Raw genomic sequence first — 23134 nt, forward strand, 5'->3', positions numbered from 1 at the left:
CGACACACAGATTTTTCTGGAGTGGCATCGACGGCGTGCATGTGACTACTGAGGCCGCTGTGTTTGAACTTTTGGCAGGAGATATTTGTGTCACCTGTTGTCACTCATGAATTTTAGAGTTAGAGAAGACTGTATGGCAGCATCCTACGGTCTAGAGGAGAATGTTAATGAGGAATTATGAGGTTTTCAGTCTGTGGTGGGTCTAACTCTGATCTGCATTGGGGACCCCCCCTTGTTTACTTGCTTAGACTTGCTCAACCTCTGGATACCAGTGGGTTCAGGTTTGTGTTTTACTTGGGCCCATAAACACGTGAGCCTAATATCACTGTCTGATATAACTTAACAGACTACACTTAGTGCATTAAAAAGATCTGTCCTAAGGCATTTATCAGTTTACGACTCTGGGAGTAAAAATTTCTCAGAATTATTTCCTGAAGTATCTCTTTAACCAAATGTCAGGCAGTTAAGTTACTCTGCGTGATCTCCTTTTGATAACTAATGTTAATATATTATTTTCTTCACTCCCATACACTGAGCCTCTCCCCCCTGCTGGGGAGGCCTGCCTCCCGCTTTGAAAGCCTCCGCCATGGAAGAAAAAGTTTGCACATCCTTGAGCCAACAAGCCACCATCGTGTGCAAGTGCAGCTGCAGTGAAACGAAGCATCGAGAGGGTTTTGTTTCATGATGCTTTCTGTACCTGTGCGACAGGTTTGTTCAGCAGCTTTCCCAGTCTTTTGCTGCTGCTGTCCCAGTTGGTTTGAAATGTGCTGGTGGATTCAGAGTCAACCAAAATCAGTGAAGCTGAAGTCGTTTGTGTGCTGGGTTTAATGGAGTACATGTCAAAACAGATCAGCGCAATGCACACATTTTCTGTTTAATGATTCTTTTACACAGCAAAGACTAATACATCAGCTTATCTTAATGTCACATTCAGAAATACTGTAAATACATTACAATTAAGCAGAGGAAAGAAAATGAATCCTTCTCAGGCAAAAAATCAGTGGAACAGCAGAAACAATAACTTAATGAGGTGAAAATACACCCCATTCTTATTACTCTCGTCACAATTCAAGTCTTTGTCTATTCAAGACAGAATTTTACAGGAATTTCCTGTGCCTCGGTCATAATCTAGCCAGCCTCATCACAGCACAGCATAAAAATGGTGAGATGAATATAAAAGAGGGGAGATATGTAAACACAACACAGCTGACGATTTTAGCACTCAGAGGTGTTACGTGCAAATGCAATGAATGAGAGTGTGAGGAATGAAACATCATTGTCAGAAGGTGTTGAATAACAGCAGACGACGTGTGTGGGGATTTTCTTTTGTGTAAGGAAGCCAGCGAAACGCGGACAGGCCTTCATAGAGACTCGCTGTAAGAAGTGATGAATTATGAGCACATACAGAGCAGCAGGAACAAATGCATCATTAAAACGATTAAATACTAAAACAACAAAACAGAGCATACGTAACCTGAGATGAACACAGTCCCAAACAGCACTGACTGACTTTACACTGAAAACAAATTAGAAGGACATGGTTGAATGATTATGTAACGTTGTGTGTGTGTGTGTGTGTGTGTGTGTGTGTGTGTGTGTGCATTCGGATGTGTCTGATGAACTAATGGGGTTTTATCTGTCCGTGTGTGAGCGTGTCTGTGCATGTTGTTGTTGTTTGTGTGCGATCAGTCTCTGTAAACAGCCTCTCAGTGTCTGAGACGGTCAATAACTCCCCTCCCCCAGTCACAACACAGACACAGACGGCTCCGACAGGGGACAGCGTCTGATTGGACGACTTTCGTCAATGAGACAAAGATTTTGTCTGACAACAAATTGGAGCTCTTCAGGGGATGTTTACCGGGTGTTAAAGACTGAACCGAGGTCATTTTCTTTACCCACAGTTTGTTCACTTTCTGTGGATCCTCTGCAGTGTGTTTTCTTGTTTAATGATACTGTCATATGATTCTGGTATTCATAGAAAGAGAAATTGCCCTGTTTCACTGAGAGAATGTTAGCTGAATTCCCGCATTGTTTGGGAGGAAAATCTAGTTTTAAGGCTCACAATGACTCAGTTGAAGTAAATCTTGATTCCAGTGAAGTCGCAGCTGCAAAAGTCTTCCACGCTGCCAAAGTTTTAAACACCCGCAAAGGTCAAAAACTGGGGGTATTTCAGTTTATGTGTGAGTTTCCAAAATGTCTGTATCCTCATTTTTACTGCCGGAAAAACAACAAAGGTCGAAAAGAAGATACACACTTTGGCGTATCGTAAACAATGTGACTCATAAACGTTTCCGTAGAAGATATTTTGGCTGATTCAGCAGTCACAACTTTAAGCAGCTCTCAAATGTCTGTTGGAAAGGCCTTTTTTCTGTTTCGTAGCACTACAACAGCAAAGAAAGAGTGCAAAAGACACACTTGAAGTGATATTCGCAGTGACCGTAACGTGTGAACATGTTGTGACCCCTGACCCCCGAGAGTTCACACCTCTGTCTGAGCGAGAGCTCGTCACGCTGTGCAAACACGTCTCGACATTTTAAACACTCATCAGTATCTCCTCTGCTCGCAGGTCCAGAATGTTCCAGGAACTTTACGGCACCCAGGGGCGTCATCAAGACACCGGGCTTCCCCGAGAAGTACCCCAACAACCTGGAATGCACCTTCATGATCTTCGCCCCCAAGATGTCTGAGATCGTGGTGGAGTTCGACAGCTTCGACATGGAGCCTGACACCACGCCGCCGCCAGGCGCCGTCTGCCGATACGACTGGCTGGAGATCTGGGACGGCTTCCCTGCAGGTGAGGAGAGCCTTTGGTTGAGGCTGACATGAATGAGAAAAACTGGGGAAATGTTTGGGTCTGACAGTAAGACATAAACTCAGGCTGACCAATAAAGGAAATGTTTCTTGTCAAGCCTTAAAGGAAGACGAGAACAAAGTGAGACTCTTGCACCAAACAAAGTGGAACAATGTGATGCCGCCACTTGAATCTGCTCATGTTTGCACTGGTTTAACTACGTAAACATCCACATGAAAGATGGTGATTATGGAAAACACATTTCCTCAGCCAGCTACACTGAAAGACACATGAATGCATATTGTTTGGCTGCGAAACGTTAATTTTATCAGCAGCTTTGAAGAATTTTTTACAGCTCATGACCCAGTTCATGAAAGAGTTTCTCAGGGCTGAGGTACAACAAGACAAATCCCACTCAAAACATGATACAGAAAAGCGGAAAAGGGCTAAATGGGCCTGACAAATTTAAAGTGAAGCATTTTAGGAACTCGCAGCTTGAGCCCCCATCTCTGAAACTTATGACTGAAAAATAAATACAAAATAAGCTCTAAAGCTACCAGTATGGAGAAGTGCAATTGAAAAAAGGGGGGAAGGCAAAAGATGAAGGTGAAAGAACTGACGGAGAAACAGCAGGACTGCTTCTCCCACAGGTGGAGGGTAAGGATGGGGAAAATGAGACGCAGATGCAGAGGATAAAAATGCAGAGCTGTGAAGCAGCAGAGAGAAGAGAAGGATGAGAAGTGCTGGGGACAGCTTCCCCCTGCAGATGTTGACAGAAAACAGAGATGCAGACAGAGACGTGTGGAGGTGAAGAGGAGGAGGAGGAGGAGGAGGGAGCAGAACAAAGGATGGATGGCTTCCCTGCAGGTGGGACCGACTCCGATTGAGCGATGGAGGCGAAAGAGAAATCTGAGGCGGGAAGTAGATTGATAAAGACGGGAGGAAGATGCTGAAGGAGGGGAGAGAGCAGGATGAGATGTGTTTCACTTGTTTTGTTTTAGGGAGGCTTTTTGTCTCGTGTATCAGCATTGGGATAAATCCTTACACAGGGTGCATTTGGCACATTCAAAGACATTTTATCACATAAAATAGGAGCCTGGTGTCTACAGAGGTCTTGTTTTTGTAGTCATATTTTCTGCTCTACCAAAGGATTTACAGGCTGTTTCAGGAATTTGGCACAGGAGGGTAAAACTGTATCTCTCCGTCCTGATTGGCTGGATCCGCTCTGTCCACCTTAGCCCTGATTTGTTGACTTCTTCACTGACTCTGGAAGTCAATTTAAAGGGGATGAAGGGGATTTTCCAACAACACATTTTTCACTCCCTTTGGTACATCTCAGAGTATGAGAAAATAAGTTTTGCTGGAGAACACAAAATTGAGTTTAAAACATTGTCAAATTAAATTAAAAGTCTGAGGGGAAACAGCATGTCAGTGCTTTGGGTTTGGGTTGGGTTTGACGCATCCCAGCAGCCAGGATAAAAGTTGTCACTATATATTTCAACTTTATGTTTTTTACATTTCAGTCGTCAATTTTATTTTGCGACGTCACTGCCACAAAAGCCGCTCGGTGAGGGTTGGTTTGGGTGCTGGGAAATGTTCCAACATTCACTACAATGACCCAGTTTTGGTGGTTGAAGAGGTCTCCAGGTCCCCACCATCATCCCCCCCTCCTCCCGACGAGAGTCAGCTTATACACATATTAATTGTGTAATGTGAACATAATCTGACACGTATTGTAGAAAGTCCACATTTTATTCAGGCAACTGGGTTGCTGGACACATTCAGAAATGGCTTACAAAACATAGAGATTTTGTCTGATTACAAAACCTTAAAAGTCACTTAAAGATAACTAGAAAAGACCCGAATACCCAATAAGATCTCTTGCTACTCACTTGTTTCTTGGTACCCTTTAACAGGCACTCCACGTTGTCTCCCAAAAGATTAATTATTTTCAACTGTTTTGGCCTCATGCTCTCAGCAACACAACCAAGGACTCAGTTATTAGACATTTTTGGAATTGTGCTTACTCACTTTCCGGCTGAGAGATAGATGAGAAGCTCAATACTGCTCCCTCTCTGCATGAGGCTGCAGCCAGCAGCCATTTAGCTGAGCTTAACGTAAAGACTGGAAACGAGGAGGACCAGCTAGCCTGGCTCCGTGTCATGCCTTCAGCATACAGGAGCTTACAGTGGATTATACTCGTTCATTTCTCAGCGGTTACTCAGCTGTGTTGATGTCAGTCAGTTACTTGAAACTCCTCCTGCACACACACGGAGGTTGGATGTACTGAACGAGCCTCCGTCACAGCTTGCTCATTGTTCCCTCAACCAACCACGGTTGGAAAATCAGCTCTCTGCACACGAGCGACGGAGACGCATCCTGCTCTCCCCTCTGTTCGCGCGCCGTCCCTTCATTTGGACACCGTTTCTCAGCTTCCATTGTTATCTAATTAGCAGTACAGCGCGTAGATAATGGTGAGAGCAACGTACCTTGGATAGGCCTGAGAAGGCTGCCAGGATACCCACAATACTCGCTGCTGTGCCCAAAGCTTTGCCTGATTATTGCCAGGGAGGAGACTGGCATGGGAACACGAGGGACGCAGACTGGCACAGGTATACAGACAGTGACATACACTTTAAAGCTGTGCCAGCATACATAACATGCCAGAGCTTTTCCTGTCAAATGATCTGTGTGTGTGTGTGTGTGTGCATTCAGGTGTGTTTGTTTGCATTAGTGTGTGTGTGTCTGTGTGTGTGTTTGATGCCATACAACCCTGTATTCCTGTGTTTGCTCAGCGAACATGTGTGTCAGTGCAGATAACAAAGCATCTCCACTGCAAGGTGAAGACCAGGATGTAGTTTTTCATCCCATCAAACGCACTCGCAGTGTTAACACGAGCACCAAACATTCCCATCATGCACTGCTGTTTTCTTTTTTCTTTGAGAGCAACAAATCTGCTCTTCAAAGCAAGGCTTTTCATGGTGGAATTCAATCAAAAGAAAACATCTACGGCTCACTTTGTTTGGATTTATTTTCGGAAAAGAAGAAATTCTTTAGAAAATATATTTTCTTGCTCAACTGCTCACAAAAAAGCAAAATGTTGTCTTTATCTTATCTTTATCTTCCTCTCCTACATACTGATTGTTTATAATGTAGAAATGCTGGAGCTGAATCTTCTTCTGCTTGTTGTTTATTTCAGATATGATCGTTTCCTAAATAAATGTAAAGGCAGCCATATTGCCTGCAAGATTTTTTCCATTTTGCAGCCGATTGCATCGACAGCAGACAGACACAGCGAAACCATTTCACACTGGCTGAAACATAATCGGTCACAGATTATTGACTACCTGCTTTACACTGTAACTGATAAGCATAAGCCACCAGATTACCTAAAATCAGCATCCCAACACGACTGTCTGATGTTATTTTTTGGTTATCTTGCCTCCAAGCTGAAGGATAATTGTAATTTTTGTAACACATATGACTTCGCTCTGGACCGAATGTTCCCTCGTTGAGTCCCAGAGAGGCTGCAGATACAGTATCTGTATGAAACAGGAGGCGCCACAAGCCTGGCATTGTTTCTGACAGATAAGAACAGCCTGAAATGGCCAGCAAACTGTGGGCAGGCAGCAACGTCAGCACTCGCAGTGTTAAGACGTGAGACAGTCTGTCGCTGTGTGCTGCATTTCAGAACATCATGTTGTTTCCGTAGATGTTAGACCTTCTTGTGTTGTGCATTTGGAGTCACGGAGCTCAGCATCTCTTTTCCTGAAAGATAAATCTGCAGCAGTCTTGTCAAAAAAACCCCAGACGATCTGTGGACGACGCGAATCAGACGACATATTGAGATTTCCCCCGAATGTAATGAAGATATGTGAGAGGCAAAAACTGGGAGCAAATGTTTTAAGGTTCGATGGTCTTTTTGTTCCTTAAGCCTCAAGTGCAAAGTCTGAATTTGTAATTTAACGTTAACAGAAAAAGAGGTACAACGGAGTCATTATTCCCATTTGATAAGTTGAATTTGAATAATTGTGTTTCCTGCCCATTATGAGTCCTTCTTGAGGCATGAAAAGTGAGAGTTAATCTTTTCATTTTCAAATTATAATATTACTATAATAATAATGATGTCTGAGTTCTTAGTGCCTTAACAGCTAAAAGCATGACAAAACATCATTCACTGGATGCCCTGCGGTCTCTTGGGATTAACAGGGTTGTTTTGATGTTTCTGATGTGGCTTCAGATACACAGCTTATATACAGTGTTGGGATAATAAGTGTCAGTGCAATATGTCATGGATATGAGTGTTTCTGCTGCCTTCGTCTCACCTTTATTCCTGTCTCAAAGGTGCCACATCACTCCTGAGAGGTGGGAGATTGGAGCTGACAGCAGCTGCTGAGTGTTTGTCTGTAGACTGTGAAGACTGCAGATTAAACAAATCAAGTTTTTTGGGGAGGGCTGTTTTAATCTAAATCAGACATTTTTAAACTTGATTTCTGTGTCTCACGCTTGTGTGTTTTTGCCTGAAGTCACGAAACATTTCCCAGGACGACGAGGGCAGAAAAGGACAAAGTGAATAATAGAAGCTCTCTGCAGTTGATGAGTGATGAAGCTGACGTTCTCGTTTTTCTTCACATCCCCTGATCCACCTCTCACTCCCTTTGTCTCTTCACTACTTTTCTATGCCTGCCTTTCTCCTATTTTCTCCTCTGGTCTCTCCTCCTCCTCCTCTTTCCTTGTTTTCCTCTTCCCCACCTCCCTTTCCCCCCTCCTCTCCATCCCCTTTTCCTCCCTCAGTGGGTCCCCACATTGGCCGGTACTGTGGCCAGACGTCCCCTGGCCGTGTGATCTCCTACACTGGCATCCTGTCCATGACCATCACCACTGACAACGCCATCGCCAGAGAGGGATTCTCTGCTAACTACACCATCCGAGAGAGAAGCCTCCCCCCGGGACACGAAGACGAGGGTGAGAGGGCGACTAGTGATGAGAAATGGAGGGGGGTTGGGTGGACATGTCATCTGGCATTAGGAAGAAGCAGGGTTTATTTTCTGGATTTTCTGGCCTTGCACAGTGTCAAAAAATACATCTATTTATGGAAATAACCACTCACAGTAAACATGAAGTGCTGAAAATGTGTGGATAAGTGGTTTGCCCATCTGCTTAGCTTCAGTCTAAGTGTCCTAAATCTCTTTCTGCTACTGGAGCTGGTCTGAACGTGACCTCTGAGCTCCACATCGGGAGAAAGAGAAGCTCTAGCATGCAGTAAGAAAAAACATGTCAGTGGATTCATGTAAACAGCTGTTTACAGAGGCTGACCCCACATGCATCTTTGTTGTAAAAACCTAATAAGTAAGGAAAAATGATCATCACAATTTCCAGGGATAACATCTGGAAATTGCTTGTTTGGCCCAAACAACTCTTGAAGAATTAAAAGTCCACACTACTTCACAAAAAAGCAAAGATTTGTGAAATGCTAGTAAAGATTGTGTTGCGAGTGTGAACACGCTTTTCCTTCTGCTTTCCTGACTAGCCAGCCATCTCAGGACCTCTCAGAATTATCTTAATCTCAAGCAAAAATACAAACTGAATATTGAGAAAGTATGTTAATCAATCTTGTCAGTCTTCTATCAATATGTTTCCTCTAACTGAGACCATCTGTGGGATAAAACTGTCAGTAGAAAGCATGTGTAGCTACTGTTTGATTCGTTTCGGCTTGAGCTTCAGACATCAGTCAGGATCTGAATTTGACTACACAACAGCGCAAATTTAATCTCATCTCACAGTCGTAACTTTGAATTTGATTCTGTAAAAAACATCTGATGTTTTCATCATTTTGACCTACTTTTAACTCTTATCTTCTCTTGTGAACAATGCATTATGCCGATTTCACACTACAGGATGTTATCAAGAGACGTTTCTCATGCTTGGTTATAGTTTGAGTTGTTATCCATGTGTGTTCATGTGTTTGCATGGCCTTTTACAGAAGCCGTTTGTCTGCCTCCATTGATGGCTGTACGACCTTGTTGGAATGTCTGTAGAGATTTAAGTTATGTTGACCCGTATGGTCCTTGCACTCTTGTTACCTCGACCCCAGTCACCCCTGTTTAGGAATGTGAGTGAAGGTACGGAGGTGAATTTATGGAAGGTCCCACTGTGGCTTACATGAGCAATCACACATTTCACTGTTCTAAACTGATATTTCAGCACTTGACATGTGTTGACTGTGTACAGAGCTTGTGTTTGGGTCAGGATAGCCTTTATCTGACATCATAAAGAGACGTCAATTGTTGTCAAACACATAAAGTTACTGAAACACTTGCATTTAGTAGATGGAGCTGAAAAAAGATGCACATCATTGCACTATTTATATTTCCCAAATCCATCTAAGTGAGTTGGAAACGCTGACAAAAGGTATTGTTTTATGTTCCATCTGGTAGTGTATTGTAAAGCTATTTTTTTTGTTTTACCTTTAATTTGATTTGTTATTTGTGTATTATATTCAATACCACAGCATTTAATCACCACACAAAGCACAATGCCGGGAAATGTTCCTGAATCACACATGTAGACATTTCACCAGAGGGGTCAAAGTAATTATCCTCTCTTTTTTTCCATTTTCTTGTTTGTTTTTGCCACAGGCGGAACATGTGGGTGTTGTTCAGTGGTAGACATGCAAGTGTGTGTGTGTGTGTGTGTGGGTGAGTGGGTGATCTGATGTTGATGGTGAGTGTTCATGACAAGCTGATAATATAAGGATGTAGTCTACATGATGTATCAAATACTGTATGTCTGTACTGTATGTGTGTGAGAGATAAATCTGTCCCTCAAATGGCTGAGAGCAGCACTGGTGTAAGACAAAGCCCTAATTAAATAACACTCACGCAGTTAATTTGCCTGCAGACCCCCCATCTAAGCTCAGCAGACTGAATTAAGGCCTCTTGCCAAAACAAATCACGTTGTCATTTGTCAAAATTTTACAGCCACTGTGATGACTGGAACCCAGTGATTCCCAGCATGGGTCCTCGGGGCACTCCTGCTTGGCCAGGGGTTACCGGTCCATGGGGCGTACATGACAAAATATAAATTGTGTTTTCACTGGGAAAAAATAACATCATACTGAGTCACCTGAACGCAACATGTTGCATTTAAAAACGCAGTAAGCTCACTGAGGAGTGTAAACAGTTAGCTAAAAGTATGAGTCGCTAGTCTGTTCAAATAGTTAAAGTAAGTCAGCAGTTGAATTATGGATAAATGGTTGCAATGTAGCTGAAAGTACTGGAAAAACTGTTGAAAGAGTTAGGCGCTGTTAAATATAGCGGATAAGTGGTTTAAGTAGATAGCTAAGTTAATGCTAAGCAGTTAGCTACAATTTAATCGATAAACAATTCAGTCAGCTGACTCAGCTACTGACCAAACAGTCTTGCTTGATTCAAATGCACACATTTAAGAGATGAAGGGTGCACTTGATGAGTTCATCTGACTGGGCTGGGGTGGGGGTGGGCTAGCTTACATCTAAAAAAGGTGGAGGATCGCTGCTATAAACAACCTTTTCAGAAAGAACTTCCATTCAAGCAGGATCTTTGCTAACAGCCAGGAAGGAATCAAACTCTGATATCCTGGGGTGACTTTAGTTTTCTCTCGCTCTGTCCCGACCATCACATGGCCTCCAGCTGGGCCTTTGATCAACTGAACGATCATTGCAGGCGTCAGTTTTATGTCTTTTCTATCTTTTGTGATGGAGAGATGGAGGGACAGAATTTGTTCTTCATGCCTACTGTGAGAGAGGTTTCATGAATAGAAATAAGAAAACAGCAAGAAATTTCCAATTGGAAGCTGAAGCCAGGAAACCAGAGCGAGAATTTAGACGTAAACTGATGTATCTGTTTTTTTCTTATTGTCTAGCTGCAGCTTTTTCTGGCAGTGGTACTTTTGGAAAAGCACAGAATTGGAAAATGCGGACCTGAAAAATGTCAAGTTAACAAATATTGATGATCAGGAAACAAAAGCAGGCCTTCTGCAGTCATTTGGTGATGTTGCAAACTTTCTCTGTAATTTATTTGTAGAACTTGGAATGATGTAAGTGTGTTTGTGTCAGTCTGGCAGACCTGAAGTCTCCAGACAGGCCTCCCACACACACGTTTCCTTTTGTTCCACCTCCCTCTTCCTTCCCCAGGGTCCCCTGCTGTCACAGAGTGGACCCTGCCATCTCAGAGATACAGACATGTAGTTTGAGTTTGTCCGAGTGCAGTTTTGAAACAGTTCCGTGAGCCCAAAGTATTGCAGCCTCAGTCCACAGAGGAGCGTGTTATCCTTTAGTCGCTTGCGTATGAGCTGTAACTACAAAATGAAATCACCAAATCATCAAGTGATCATCTGAAATGATGAATTAATTGATTATGAAGATAATATTTCCTTGGATAATCAGGGTAGAGAAGTGAAAAGCCAACAGTTTTATGGTATTATTCGCCAAATGTCTGTGCAGTGACATATTTTTTACGACTTGCACATTCAATGCATGCTTGTAGTTTTAGGACCTTGAAGGAAATTCAGCGACTTTTGTGCTGTTTTCAGTGGATGTGTGCAGAATAAGTGTGTAAATGTGTGGTTACAGTCACCAAGAAGCCTTCAAAGTGCCACCTCAGGAGCCGTTTGAAAAGACTCCTTTACTGCTGTGACTGACCACCCAGCAGGGAGCAGGGACAGACACTTTTACAGCGTCTGGGTGACCCTCTAACCACAATGCTCACTTGTTTTTCTGCCTGATGTACAGATTTATGACTTTAACCTGAGGTATTTCTTTTAGGATCCCACTTCTGGAGTTTAGTGATAAATTTGGCCATTAGCGAAATGAGAAAAATGCTGAAATTCATTACATCCAGCTAATGATGTGTGTCATAAACTTGTTAAACTCATATTAAAGGGATAGTATGATTTTGATAACACAAATTTCACTTTGTGGCCTGACTATAACTCCTGTGCAGTGGACTGATGCAGCTCTTGATTCACAACAATAACTTGATAATTACTTCTCATTTGGTGACAATAAGGACTTCAAAACTTAATTTTCACCCTAGGATATGTTAAGGAACAAAACCTTCATGGTATTTCAACAGACTCGGAGAAATACCGGAGACCCATGCCGCTATTTTAATTGTAGGGCAATGGTCATATTTTCTATATTACAGAAAGATACAGAAAAATAGAATAATAATAATACATTTTAAAAAAAAACTTTAAAAGCTAAATTTTTAACCCATTTTTAAACCACCACTTTAGTGGCCATCAGTCTCCAGGAAGTTAGACCTAAAATTGCTTTAAGGTCTGATGTCACTTTTGAACTCTTGTCAGTGGCGTTTTTCTGTCTTTGGCAGGTTTTGCTTGCATGGAGCCACTCGGTATGCAGTCGGGGGAAATTTCCTCAGACCAGATCAGCGCCTCCTCCCAGTATAACTCCAACTGGTCCCCTGAACGCTCACGTCTCAACTACCAGGAGAACGGCTGGACGCCCTCCGACGACACCGTCAGGGAGTGGATACAGGTCAGTGAAGTTGGGTCACATTAGAAGCCAAGGGATCATTTGTTTGTGGACGATTCTTGAGGTCAAACTCCATTCGGAAAAATTGAAATTATGTCACACTGGTCCTCATTTTGGAGTCTGATCTCAAACTGTACTCATTCACTCAACGCTGTTCCTCACTTTGAACTTGACTGTACCGCTGAGATCTTGCTTACATCTGGTTTGAATATTGTTCACTCATTTGTACCACTTCTCTGCGTGTTACAGGGAGACAGAAGGGGAAAAAAGAGAAAGAAATAAGCCAACATGCATTATTTATTGAAATCTGCCTCTCGGCACAGTCGACATTTCCTATTGTCATTGTGAAATCTGACGTAACAGCCTGCAGTCACTGAATGTGGAAATGGAGCAGGACACCATTTAATAAACATTTTCAATATTTTTTCCTGATTGATGATTCAGTTTGGCTAAACTAACTGCTGTACGGGTTGTGATGGACTCCATTCTACAATCTGGTTCTGGTTCAGGCTGCATTTTAATGAAGCTCCTTTCTTTCAGTGTATTTGAACCCTGGAGCTTTTTCTAATTTTGTTCAGACAGGATCCAGTGTGATTTGTAACTGCACAGAGAAGCCCAAAAATTCATTATTTCAATTTATCAGCCATCTTAAGGTTAACAATTAATTTCTGAAAGATGCTTTGTACATACAGTAGACATTTTGTCTTTTAGCTGGTTATAGCCATGTTCATTTTCCACTTTTTAAATGTTTAGTAAGACTGATTTTTCTCTATATGGAAGGGAGAGAGGTTTTTTTAAAAAAAAAAAAAAGTAGGCTAATTTTAGCTTTAGCTTTAGCTGTGTTACCTGTCTTCATGGCTGCCAGAGTGCAGTTGCTGCCATTTCGTTTCATTTTCTGCTCTGTTTTTTTATGGCATAATACCTTTGTGTATATATAAAGCAGATGTTAAGTTTCAGGCCTTTAACTTGAATTGGTCTCCAAGATAGTTGAAAATATTTGGCACATGAGAACAAATTCAAACCACAGTCTGACTGATGTTCTCTGTTTTTCCTGCGCTCTTGAACAACCAAAGTGTAATCCATCACGTTAGCTAAATTTACAAGAAATGCATTCTCACCCTAACCCTTCTTTTGGTGCCAAGTCAGAGCTGACAGGATGACAGGTCCAAAACTTTTTCAGTCTTTACTCACTTATAAGTGGACTTCATAAGTAACAAGCATGTGCAAAATGACTTTGACCGAAGACAACTAATTCTAAGTGAGATCACTCCCTCAGATAGTCCTTTAAGGTGCGTCTCGAGTCCAAGACTGTCCCATTGTACAAGACAGGAACTCATAGAGGAAGACTCACAATGCCCCTCGCAGTAAGGACAGACCCGTACTTCCTTCCTGTGGGGGTTACAACAGGAAGTAGACAGGAAGACGGCTTTGTGCCAGATTAGTAGCAGCACTCTATTGTCTGTCTGGGGACTTGTTTTAGCTACTGGACCACAGCTGAGCCCTCTAGGATGCAATGATATGAAGGACAGTGTGTTAATAGAAGTTAATGTGGAGGGAGCATGTACTTACAAAAAGTTAGTTCAGCCAGCAATTTCTTTTTCAAATCTTCCTTTATTTGTTTTGGTATAAATTATTTTCTAAAATTCTTGAAATTAGGAATATCGCATTTCAAGACATTTTAAAAATAAGAGAAATAATTCTAGAGATGTTATCTGAGCCCTTAGTAACACGTGAACATTTTAAAAACAACCTTCATCATTATATGTAGGCATAGATTTATGTAGGAATCATTTCAGTTCCTGCCATCTTACAGAAACATATCCCTTCCAACATTTGTAATCAGCACATTTTCATTTTGGATTCATGTTATAGCAGAGTGCTCTGCCCACCTTGTTGCTGGTCTGTAGGAGGACTACCGAGTCTGTAAAGACAACAAATTTGGAGCTCATCCATTTGCCTACACCCTCCATCTATATAACATGCAATGATCCAAGCAAGGCTGGATTACCAACCAGGCAAAGCAGACAGGCGCCCCTGGTTTAGTCTGTTGTAATGTAATCAACAGTGTAGTGGACAGTATTCCAGCAGAGGAGTACTCGTTGTTTTCTGAGGCTGCTTTGTGTGGTCTGCAGTGTGTGCAGTAGCCGACGGGTACTGACAGACAACAGGATGGAAGCACAATGCACAGACAGTGGGTGGAACTGCAGGGGTGTCGAAAGGCCCCCACGGCTCAATATTGCCCCACTCTGGTGGTAGACCTGCCGTGCATACAAGAAATGGACAGCATATCTTTTTCTTGCTGTTGATTTAGTCCCATTGTTTTTCAAGCTCAGGTTGTCGCTTGTCATAAATGTTACCATTTTTAGCCTGCTGTTCTGCATTTCTTTCTTTTTAAGTTAGAAGAAGGAAGCTACTTTCTTACTTTATAAATACTACTTGATTAAACTTTTTAAATGCAATATCGACCAATATAATAAATGTCTTAACTATAGCTTTTTACACATCTACATCTTTTAGATCTATGTTTACTTCTGTGCAAGAATCTGCCCCCCAAATAATACAGGACCATAAGTGTCATTTTAGGTGCCGTTGTGCCTCTTATGCAGGTTTCCAGAATTAATTTGCAATCAAATGATCACAAAGTAACTGACAGGTTGAAGCCTGAGCTTTGGGGGGCCCATTAGTGCCTGGGGTCTTGCCACTTGGTGATATAACCATGCTGTTTATTCCCTCACTGGCAGTTTACAGCCTCCTGTAAAGAAATGCTCAAATTCTCTCAGCATTATTGTTTTGAAGCCTGAAATAAAATCCCCAGACTTTTTTGCACACCTTATTAAAGTCACCACAAAAATGAAATTTATTTTTAACGATCTATAGACCATGGAGAAGCAGAACACCTGGTTAAGTCCGCTGAGCATGAATTTGCCTTCTCAGCAACACTGTGCTGGTGACCCAGTGTTTTCCATATGGACACACTGACTGTAGATACCCGAGAAGGTGACAACACTCGTCTTTGAGCTCACCAGTCATGGGATTTGCACCACTGACTTCCCAGTCACATGTTCGCTCCTCACGCCCGAGGCTGGAAGGTCCAGTTTGGTGTGTGAGGACAGTTTTCCCTATGTGTGTTGTTCAAGTAAAGGCTTTGTTGGCAGTCCCTCCTGAAGAAACGGCGAACCATCCCCCTGCCACAGTGATTTATAGCCTCAGAACCAGTGCTGTTGCCCACCCGCCCGACTCTGTGAGGCATTTGAGTTATGACTGGTTGTTTTTGTGAAAAGAATTTTCCATTTTATTTGATTAAGTGTGGTACGTAGCCAACTCCGCACAGCATGGTCTGCCTTATGGCTTTCCATTTATCTTATTTGAGAAAGAAAATTATGACTTAGTTAATTCTTGCATGCCTGCCTCCTCCACTGCAAACACCTCTATTATTCATTTAAAGGCATTTATATTTTATTGATGCTATTTCAGGTTACTATTTATAATGTAGTCGAGGTGATGTTACCCAGTGGCAATTTGGATGACGGCAGACAGTGAGCTCGTTATCTAGCTTGATGATGAATCTGTAAGCATATTTTGCACTGCAGTGACTCATTTCATCAGCGCGCCTGATAGCCTCCATATCTATTGGCAGGGATATTCACTGTAACATGTAACATAAAATGCTAAAATTTTGCTTGTGCAGCAATAAAATTGAGTGAAACGAGTTTTAAAAGTAACATTTAATGTTATCAGTCCATAGTTGTGCTGAGAAAAGGTGATTAAAAAGAAAGTTCAATATTTTCTTCATTATTCAAATTGAACGGCACAAAGTGAAGTACAAATATGCAAGCAGCTGGACTGGTCTTGAACATGCAAAAGTAAAATTATTGTATTTAAAAATGTTACAAAAAATCTGATCACATACAGAAACAAGAGCGGTGACTTCCAACACAGCATTCAAGCTTCACTTGTACAAATGTGGCCAGTCAGTGCATCTTTACAAGTTGTAGTAACTGGACTTGTTATTGAATACCTTGATATAAGCCAAGGAAAGGCTTCCTTCCCCTCTTGACTCCAGGTATTTATAGACGCCCTGCCGTTTGTCTTCAGGATCTCTTTGACGCCACCAGGAAGAGCACCACGACGTGCATCTGGAGAACACATTTGGGCCTTGTGTGAGCAAAGTGTTGGGGTGGGGGGGGAACTGAAAGACAAAAGATCCTCCAGAGAGCGTTAAAAGGTCTCGCTATTGTGCACAGAGAACCTCCAACCTCTGGAAATGTCAATAACCAAGAGGAACCTCAAGAGTTTTCTTTAAGTACGTCGGTGGTTATGGCGAAATGGGTCAAGCGTCTTCGTATTACGCTAATCGTAAATTTATTCTTTCAATCAATGAGGACAGACGTCAGCTACAGTTACATCAGTCACCAGTGACATTTGAGCTGCCAGACAAAGTAGATCTAGTGAGTAGTCTGATGTTCAGTTTGGATAGAAACCTTGAAGCGAGAGAATAAAAGCTTCTTTTTCATCAATGCTAGGAGCCATTTTGAAATTCTGTAATCAGGTTTTAAGGGCCCAGTTCTAAAAATCACAAAAATTTCCATGACTGTCTGATTTTCATAAATATCGTACTACCTGGCTGCATTCACACTAAGGCCAACACAAATGTATGTACACTAATAATACCTATTAACTTAAATCAGCGTTTCTTCGGTGATGTGAAAAAATGTGCTCAAAGTCGCCGCAGATTTGGGGTCAACTGAAATTGGTGGGACGGACGCATTGTTCTTTACTTACAAATAACCTCATCTTCATGACAAGGAATCTGCAACAGGAACACAATGTCACGTTGAATGAACAGCAGTTGGTTCTGGTTATTGGAAAACACAGTCATGCAGTTTTCCAACACGTCTTTGCGGTCATTTCTTTAGTGAGCACCAGTGCATTTTATCAGGAAAGTAAAGACTTGTGGATGCATTGAAAACTTTCTCGTTCCCCATTCAACCCCCCAGAGACCAGCACTTTCCTAAGTAAACACTGAAACCTCAGATGAGAAGTGAATAATTGAGGCTCCTTCTTGTACTATCACTGCTAAAGCAGTATCCTGTTTTGGCAGGAAGTAGCGGTGTTTCTTGTGCAATCTCATTTAGCCACACTTGATAGAATTATGTCCCCTTCCTGTATTTTGTTCCCTTCATTAAAAAGCTCTAAGTGTGACTATTTTCTGTGGCATAAATATGGGCACCGCCGAGTGTTGAGTAATTAGAATATGGAGAAGCAATTAGCCTTAGTCATTTGAAAGAGGAAGTTTGGAAAATGGAGCTTTGACGACAAAAAACACCAGAACAACTGCAACAGCTGGCCAGTGGCTTACTGGAAGTTCTGAGGCCAAATTCTGTTTTTTATTTCACTTTTCAGTTTTTTTTGTTTCAGTGCACAACACCTGAATACGTGTTTTTCTGTCCAACACAAATATTTATACTATACTTAAACAATGCTTTGAAATACGTTTGCCTTTGGCTTTATCTATATCTTTATTGTAACAATACAGGAAAAAACTGTCATTTACAAGATATCTTGAAGGTTTTTGCTAAATGAGACAGAGATCTGCTCAGACAGGTTTGTTTGTTCATGAATGTGTAATTTAAAAATCAGTGTTATATTTTTACCAGTCAAGAAGTTAAAAGAAAAAAGATGCACATTAGAGTTTCCTAAAGCCTGAGGTAACACCCTCACATTGACTGTTTCACCATCACTTGAGATTTGGAATATTTCCAGTTCACCGTCGCATAACACAAAGCAGACCACTGAATCCTCAGAAGAGCATTTTTACTTTAAAAGTCTGGAGGGCAAATCCAAGAGGTCATAAGATGATTCAAGATAAGAAAGAAGGAAAATATCACTGTTACACAAAATAAGTCCTGGCTCTCTTTATTGTCAAATATGGATGCTCTCGCCTCTCCAGGACTCGCGTCAACGCCGAGGTCGTAACCTGTCACGACGTCACGAGGAGACGTCGCTTCATTTTAAGATGGCAGGATTGGGAGCACTGGAAACCACTTTACCTAATTTTTTAACCCAACTTTTGATCTAACAGTGAACAGCAGTATGTATCTAGTAGCTTGTTTATTTCATTTTCCAACAAAGCTTACCATGCTTCTCACTGGAATAGAACGCAGCTCGGAAACGCCTTCGAGCAATCCCACCAAATATCATTTCCCAGGGGGCTCCCTGTCGCGCTCAGAGCCCACACAGACCCACGAGAAGCCATTTCATTCCCTTTTCCTGAAAAAGCAACAGTGGGAGGAAGTTAAATAGTGGCCTCTGGTCTTTTCCCATGTTCACCGTCTCTGTAGTAATATAATTACACACCATATATCACAGGCGTCCCACATAATGAAGTGCTGTGTATTTTGGTATGCAACTGATAATTTCCAAACTCAATAAGCGAGCAGTTTTATTGAGTTGACGTGCAATAAAATGGAAGTCATATTGAATGTCACCTCATTTAATGCAGTTATAGTTAATTCAGGCTTCAGCGCAGTTCGGAGGACCTTGATGTGATGACTGGGATTCGTGTGTTCGTGTGATAGTGTTTGTGGACAGCAAACCCGAATGTGAATCACTGTTTAAAAAGACCACTGTGAGGCTTTCTGTTATCACTCCCACTCTCTCTTTGATGATAACAATCTTTTTTATTAATCTTTTTTTTATCTCTTTTCTTTTCAAGTACTTTGAACCGCTTTGTTTCTGTCCTGGACTCGTCTTTGCTGTAGTGAGATAAAATGCCTCGGCCATCTGAGCAAGTCTTTTTATCTGTTATTCAGCCCTTAGATCATAATTTCATGTGGAAAGTGGAGGAAGTATAGCCACAAGATGTGATAATGTCACTGTAATTTCACTTATTTTAAGAATTGCTTTGAACAAGTAAAACTGTTCATGAAATAAAGATGATCAAAAAAGTTGCCCATTTGTGGAACTGCGTTTAACACCAAAACTAAGACGCTTCCAGAGTTTCATGAGGTGGAATCTGCTGTCAGGACGTCTGGTCGGCGTGTCCTGAGAATCAGGTCTCTGTTAGTGAGTTTGTTTACTGCTCTGGCTGTTCTAACTGAATCAGACACAAGACAATACGTTTAGTCAGTCTAGTCACCCAGTCAAAGTGGAAAGTCCCCTCACACACCAGAGAAATGTTGCCTATTTTAAGCTGAGGCCGCCATTTGCCTTGATTTAGCAGACGTCTGCCACGGTCTGCAGAGGTTCTCACAACTGCAAATGAACTATTTGTTCAGAAAATAAAACTGAAAGGCGGGTGGAGGTTGAGCGAAGCGAATCTCCTGAACGGCAAACATTAGCCGTAAAGACAGTAATCTTAAAACCTGCAGCTTCCTCAGAGAATTGCAGTTTAGATAATCTCCGTTCTCACAAGTGAACTGCCATCTGGCATCATTATCACACCAGGACAATGCAGATGGATAAATAGCACCACAGGTAAAAGCATGTAGTTTTTATTCCATGGTGAACTGTCTCTTTAAGCCCAGCTTAGCACAAAGACTGAAAGCAGGAAGAAACTGCTTGCATCTGTTCTGACAAAAGTTTTCGCTCAACACCACACTGTCTTCTGTAATGTTTTATCAAGTTAGTGAGTTTGGTAGTCGATCAGGACAGGACTGCACTCGACATGCAGGGTGTTCATGGAAAGGGAGGCCTACATTTCACCGTCTCTCTCACGGCTTCTGCTGTCGGTCTGACACAACCTCTCCACTTAGAGGGCTATAAACACCCACGTAACCTTTTCACTGTAAATTTTAAATCATAAAACATTTCAGGATTTCACATCGTGGCCACACAATATTTTAATCCTCCAGCACATCAGTGCGTGTTTGAGGAGAAAATAACATGACTTACAGCACTTGTCAGCAGTTTAGTGGTGGAGCATCCCGACTGCGTAATGTTCCTGTGAAGGTCTTCGCTGTGTGGCGGACAGGTGGCTGTCTTAACAAACGGGGCTGGCGATCTCTCCAGCGTCCTGCTCTGATTTTTCACTGTCTACTTACGGACGGATCGCAGTATAATTAATGAGATCTGAGCCTTCTGTGCTTCCAGTGGTACAAGACAGTGTTGTATTTGCAGGATATTCTGTGCCCTTCATATACAAGATGGTTATAACTTCAGATTGTATTTTGTTTGGAAGGTCTGAGAAGAAACTCCAAAAGAAGGCCCCTTTGCAGCAGAAAGATCTGCCTAGAACAAACACAACATTAGGTCTGAGCAGACTGGGGTCAAATCAGGCTTTAAAATTCAATACTTTTCCCCCTTCAGGCTGTTGTTTCCGTTCTTAAATGCTTTTTGAGGCTGGCCAGCAGTTTATGTTATCCGGAACTTTAGCTCACCATTTGAAGCGTTTATTCAGCACTTTGATCTCTCATCACTAACCTGTCCTTGTATTCACTGCATTTCCAGGTGGACTTGGGATTTGTCCGATTTGTCACCGCCATCGGGACGCAGGGAGCAATCTCAAAAGAGACAAAGAAGCATTACTTTGTCCGCTCATACAAAGTGGACCTGAGCTCCACCGGAGAGGACTGGGTGACCGTGAAGGAGGGCTCAAAGCAGAAGGTAATGATGAGTCACTGATGCTGCAACAACACGTAGATATCTAATATTCATGAGTAATGAAGGACTCTGCATGCTAATCAATACAGAAGTGTGGGTGGCTGAATCAGTGTTTTCCAAGGCTGACAACATTTTGCAGCATCCCTAATCCGAGCCTCCACAGAAATGAGTCTGCTATACATCGAAATCAGGCTCATTTCTTCAGAGCAACACCGGTCTGGAAGTTGTCTCAGGCACGTTCAGAGACACACTGAATGTTTCTCACAAAGCAGCACACTGATGGATGTCGTACAAGTACACGCTCACATTAGCATCAGATTATTCCAGGGTGCTGAATTCAGTTCGGATGTCTCATCTTAAACAGCCTTGTTATGTCAGTAAACCTCAAACCAGATGAAACACTGAAACACAAGGAGGTTATTGGAGGAGGCTTACAGTCAGATGATTTTTGCACATGTTGCTTGGCTTTTCACGCAGTATTTGACTTGATTTGAATAATAGCATAGATGTGGGACAGAGGAATATAATGTAGGCTACTGTCATACAGAAATTACCCTGAAAGTCTTCAAGACCACATGCTGCTGCAGACAACATCCATCCAGTATTTAGACACACTGTAGTCATGTGCAGCCTCAGTACCAATAAAGCATTTTGGACACAGTAATATTAACAGTAGCCATAGAAGTAGCTACTTGTAATACCAACTGTGAGGTAGCAGAAGTGACAAGCTGTATTAGTCGTAGTTAACAGTTTCCATGGCAGTAATCTCTGATAACAAGTTGAAGTAGCACAAAAACAGAAGCAGTAATTCTTATTTCTTCTTCTGTGTTTTCCTGTCTTCAGATCTTCCAGGGGAACAGCAACCCGACGGACGAGGTTCGCTCCTACCTCCCCAGACAGACTCTGGCTCGTTACATCCGCATCAGGCCCTCGTCCTGGGAGCAGGGAATCTGTATGCGCTTTGAGATCTACGGCTGCAGGACGTCAGGTAACGTCAGCAGCCGCCGCGAGGACGCAAACTCACTGTACTGTACACGAGGCTACGCTCCCTGCCTGGACTCCTGATGCGCCGATTTACGATTTTCACCAACTCTGGCACACACTTTTGCATATTTTATTTATATATTTCATACATTTTTTTCTTAATTAGCCTTCTCTGTCACCACAGGGATCTTTAGTTTTAGTTTTATGTAATCTAACAAACATGTGTGTAGTGCGGGCATGTGCACACACACACTGATATCTGTGTCTTTCACTTCCAGGCTCTAATATATTTGCCACTTGCTCACTAAGCTCACTGTTTAGAAAAATCATCTTCTGTCTAAGTCCATGGCCAACCAAAAACGATTACCAAGACCATTTTTTACCATTTTCACCAAAATAAAACAACAAAAAACAAAACCATTGTTTTGACACTTTCTAACAATTAAATGCACATCCCCACACACGGGATGCATTACGTCAGTCACTTAACATGGAAACTCTGGAGGAAGTGAGTGACAGTTAACCACACTTCTAGAAAAGTCCTTCCTGTTTTTCGCGCTGGACCGCGGTTCTTCTCGGGCCATACGCTCTCCCTATAATCACATTTTCTCACTGTTGCACATCGTGAATCAAACCAGTATCTTTTTGGCTGCTGAATGAGAATCTCCTGCTGCTCTCTGTTGATTTAAAATAATCACCGCTTCCAAGGCGGGCACAAACTCCCACAGAAGGACACCGTTATTCATTACAGCGGAGCAGAGGAAAATCATGCTGCCTCATTAGTCATCCTCTAACATTACATAAACCTTAGTCCTTGATATGCTGCAAGCAAATCTCAGTAGGAGAGCTCCATAAAGTAGATATTAGGCTCTAACTCATAGAAGAACAGGCTATGGAGTGCTAGACGGGTGATTCAGGAGATGTAATCGTACAACTGGGAAAATGTGGGTCTGTGTGTGTGTGTGTGTGTGTGTGTGTTGTGTGCAAGTACTGAACGTGGATCAGAGCTTCAAATCTGGTGACTTGATGCACATTGTGACCTGAATTTAATATTAAATATTTAATCTTAAACCAAACTCCTAACCCAAAACATGCAATTTAAAGAAGTGATAAATTACATGAGCAGCTTGGTGTGCTGCTCCTGGTGGGGGGTTTCAATAAAGAACACTAAGTAGTTGTAAAATCACGTTACGGAGGAATTTACATCCTCAGGAGATGTAGTT

General features: G+C 42.1%; 1 protein-coding gene across 3 annotated transcripts in view; it reads left to right on the top strand.

Moving 5' to 3' along the window:
• The window catches only part of LOC124069980 (neuropilin-1a-like), a 138832-nt gene that overhangs the window by 98607 nt on the left and 17091 nt on the right, over nucleotides 1–23134 (top strand). For all 3 annotated transcript variants that reach the window (XM_046409553.1, XM_046409552.1, XM_046409551.1), the window contains 5 exons: nucleotides 2567–2794; nucleotides 7586–7756; nucleotides 12163–12329; nucleotides 20775–20930; nucleotides 21771–21915. In XM_046409553.1, coding sequence (XP_046265509.1) covers nucleotides 2567–2794; nucleotides 7586–7756; nucleotides 12163–12329; nucleotides 20775–20930; nucleotides 21771–21915 — 867 coding nt within the window. The remainder of the gene's footprint in view (nucleotides 1–2566; nucleotides 2795–7585; nucleotides 7757–12162; nucleotides 12330–20774; nucleotides 20931–21770; nucleotides 21916–23134) is intronic.

Source organism: Scatophagus argus, chromosome 13 (assembly GCF_020382885.2).
Source record: "Scatophagus argus isolate fScaArg1 chromosome 13, fScaArg1.pri, whole genome shotgun sequence".
Classification (NCBI taxonomy): domain Eukaryota; kingdom Metazoa; phylum Chordata; class Actinopteri; family Scatophagidae; genus Scatophagus; species Scatophagus argus.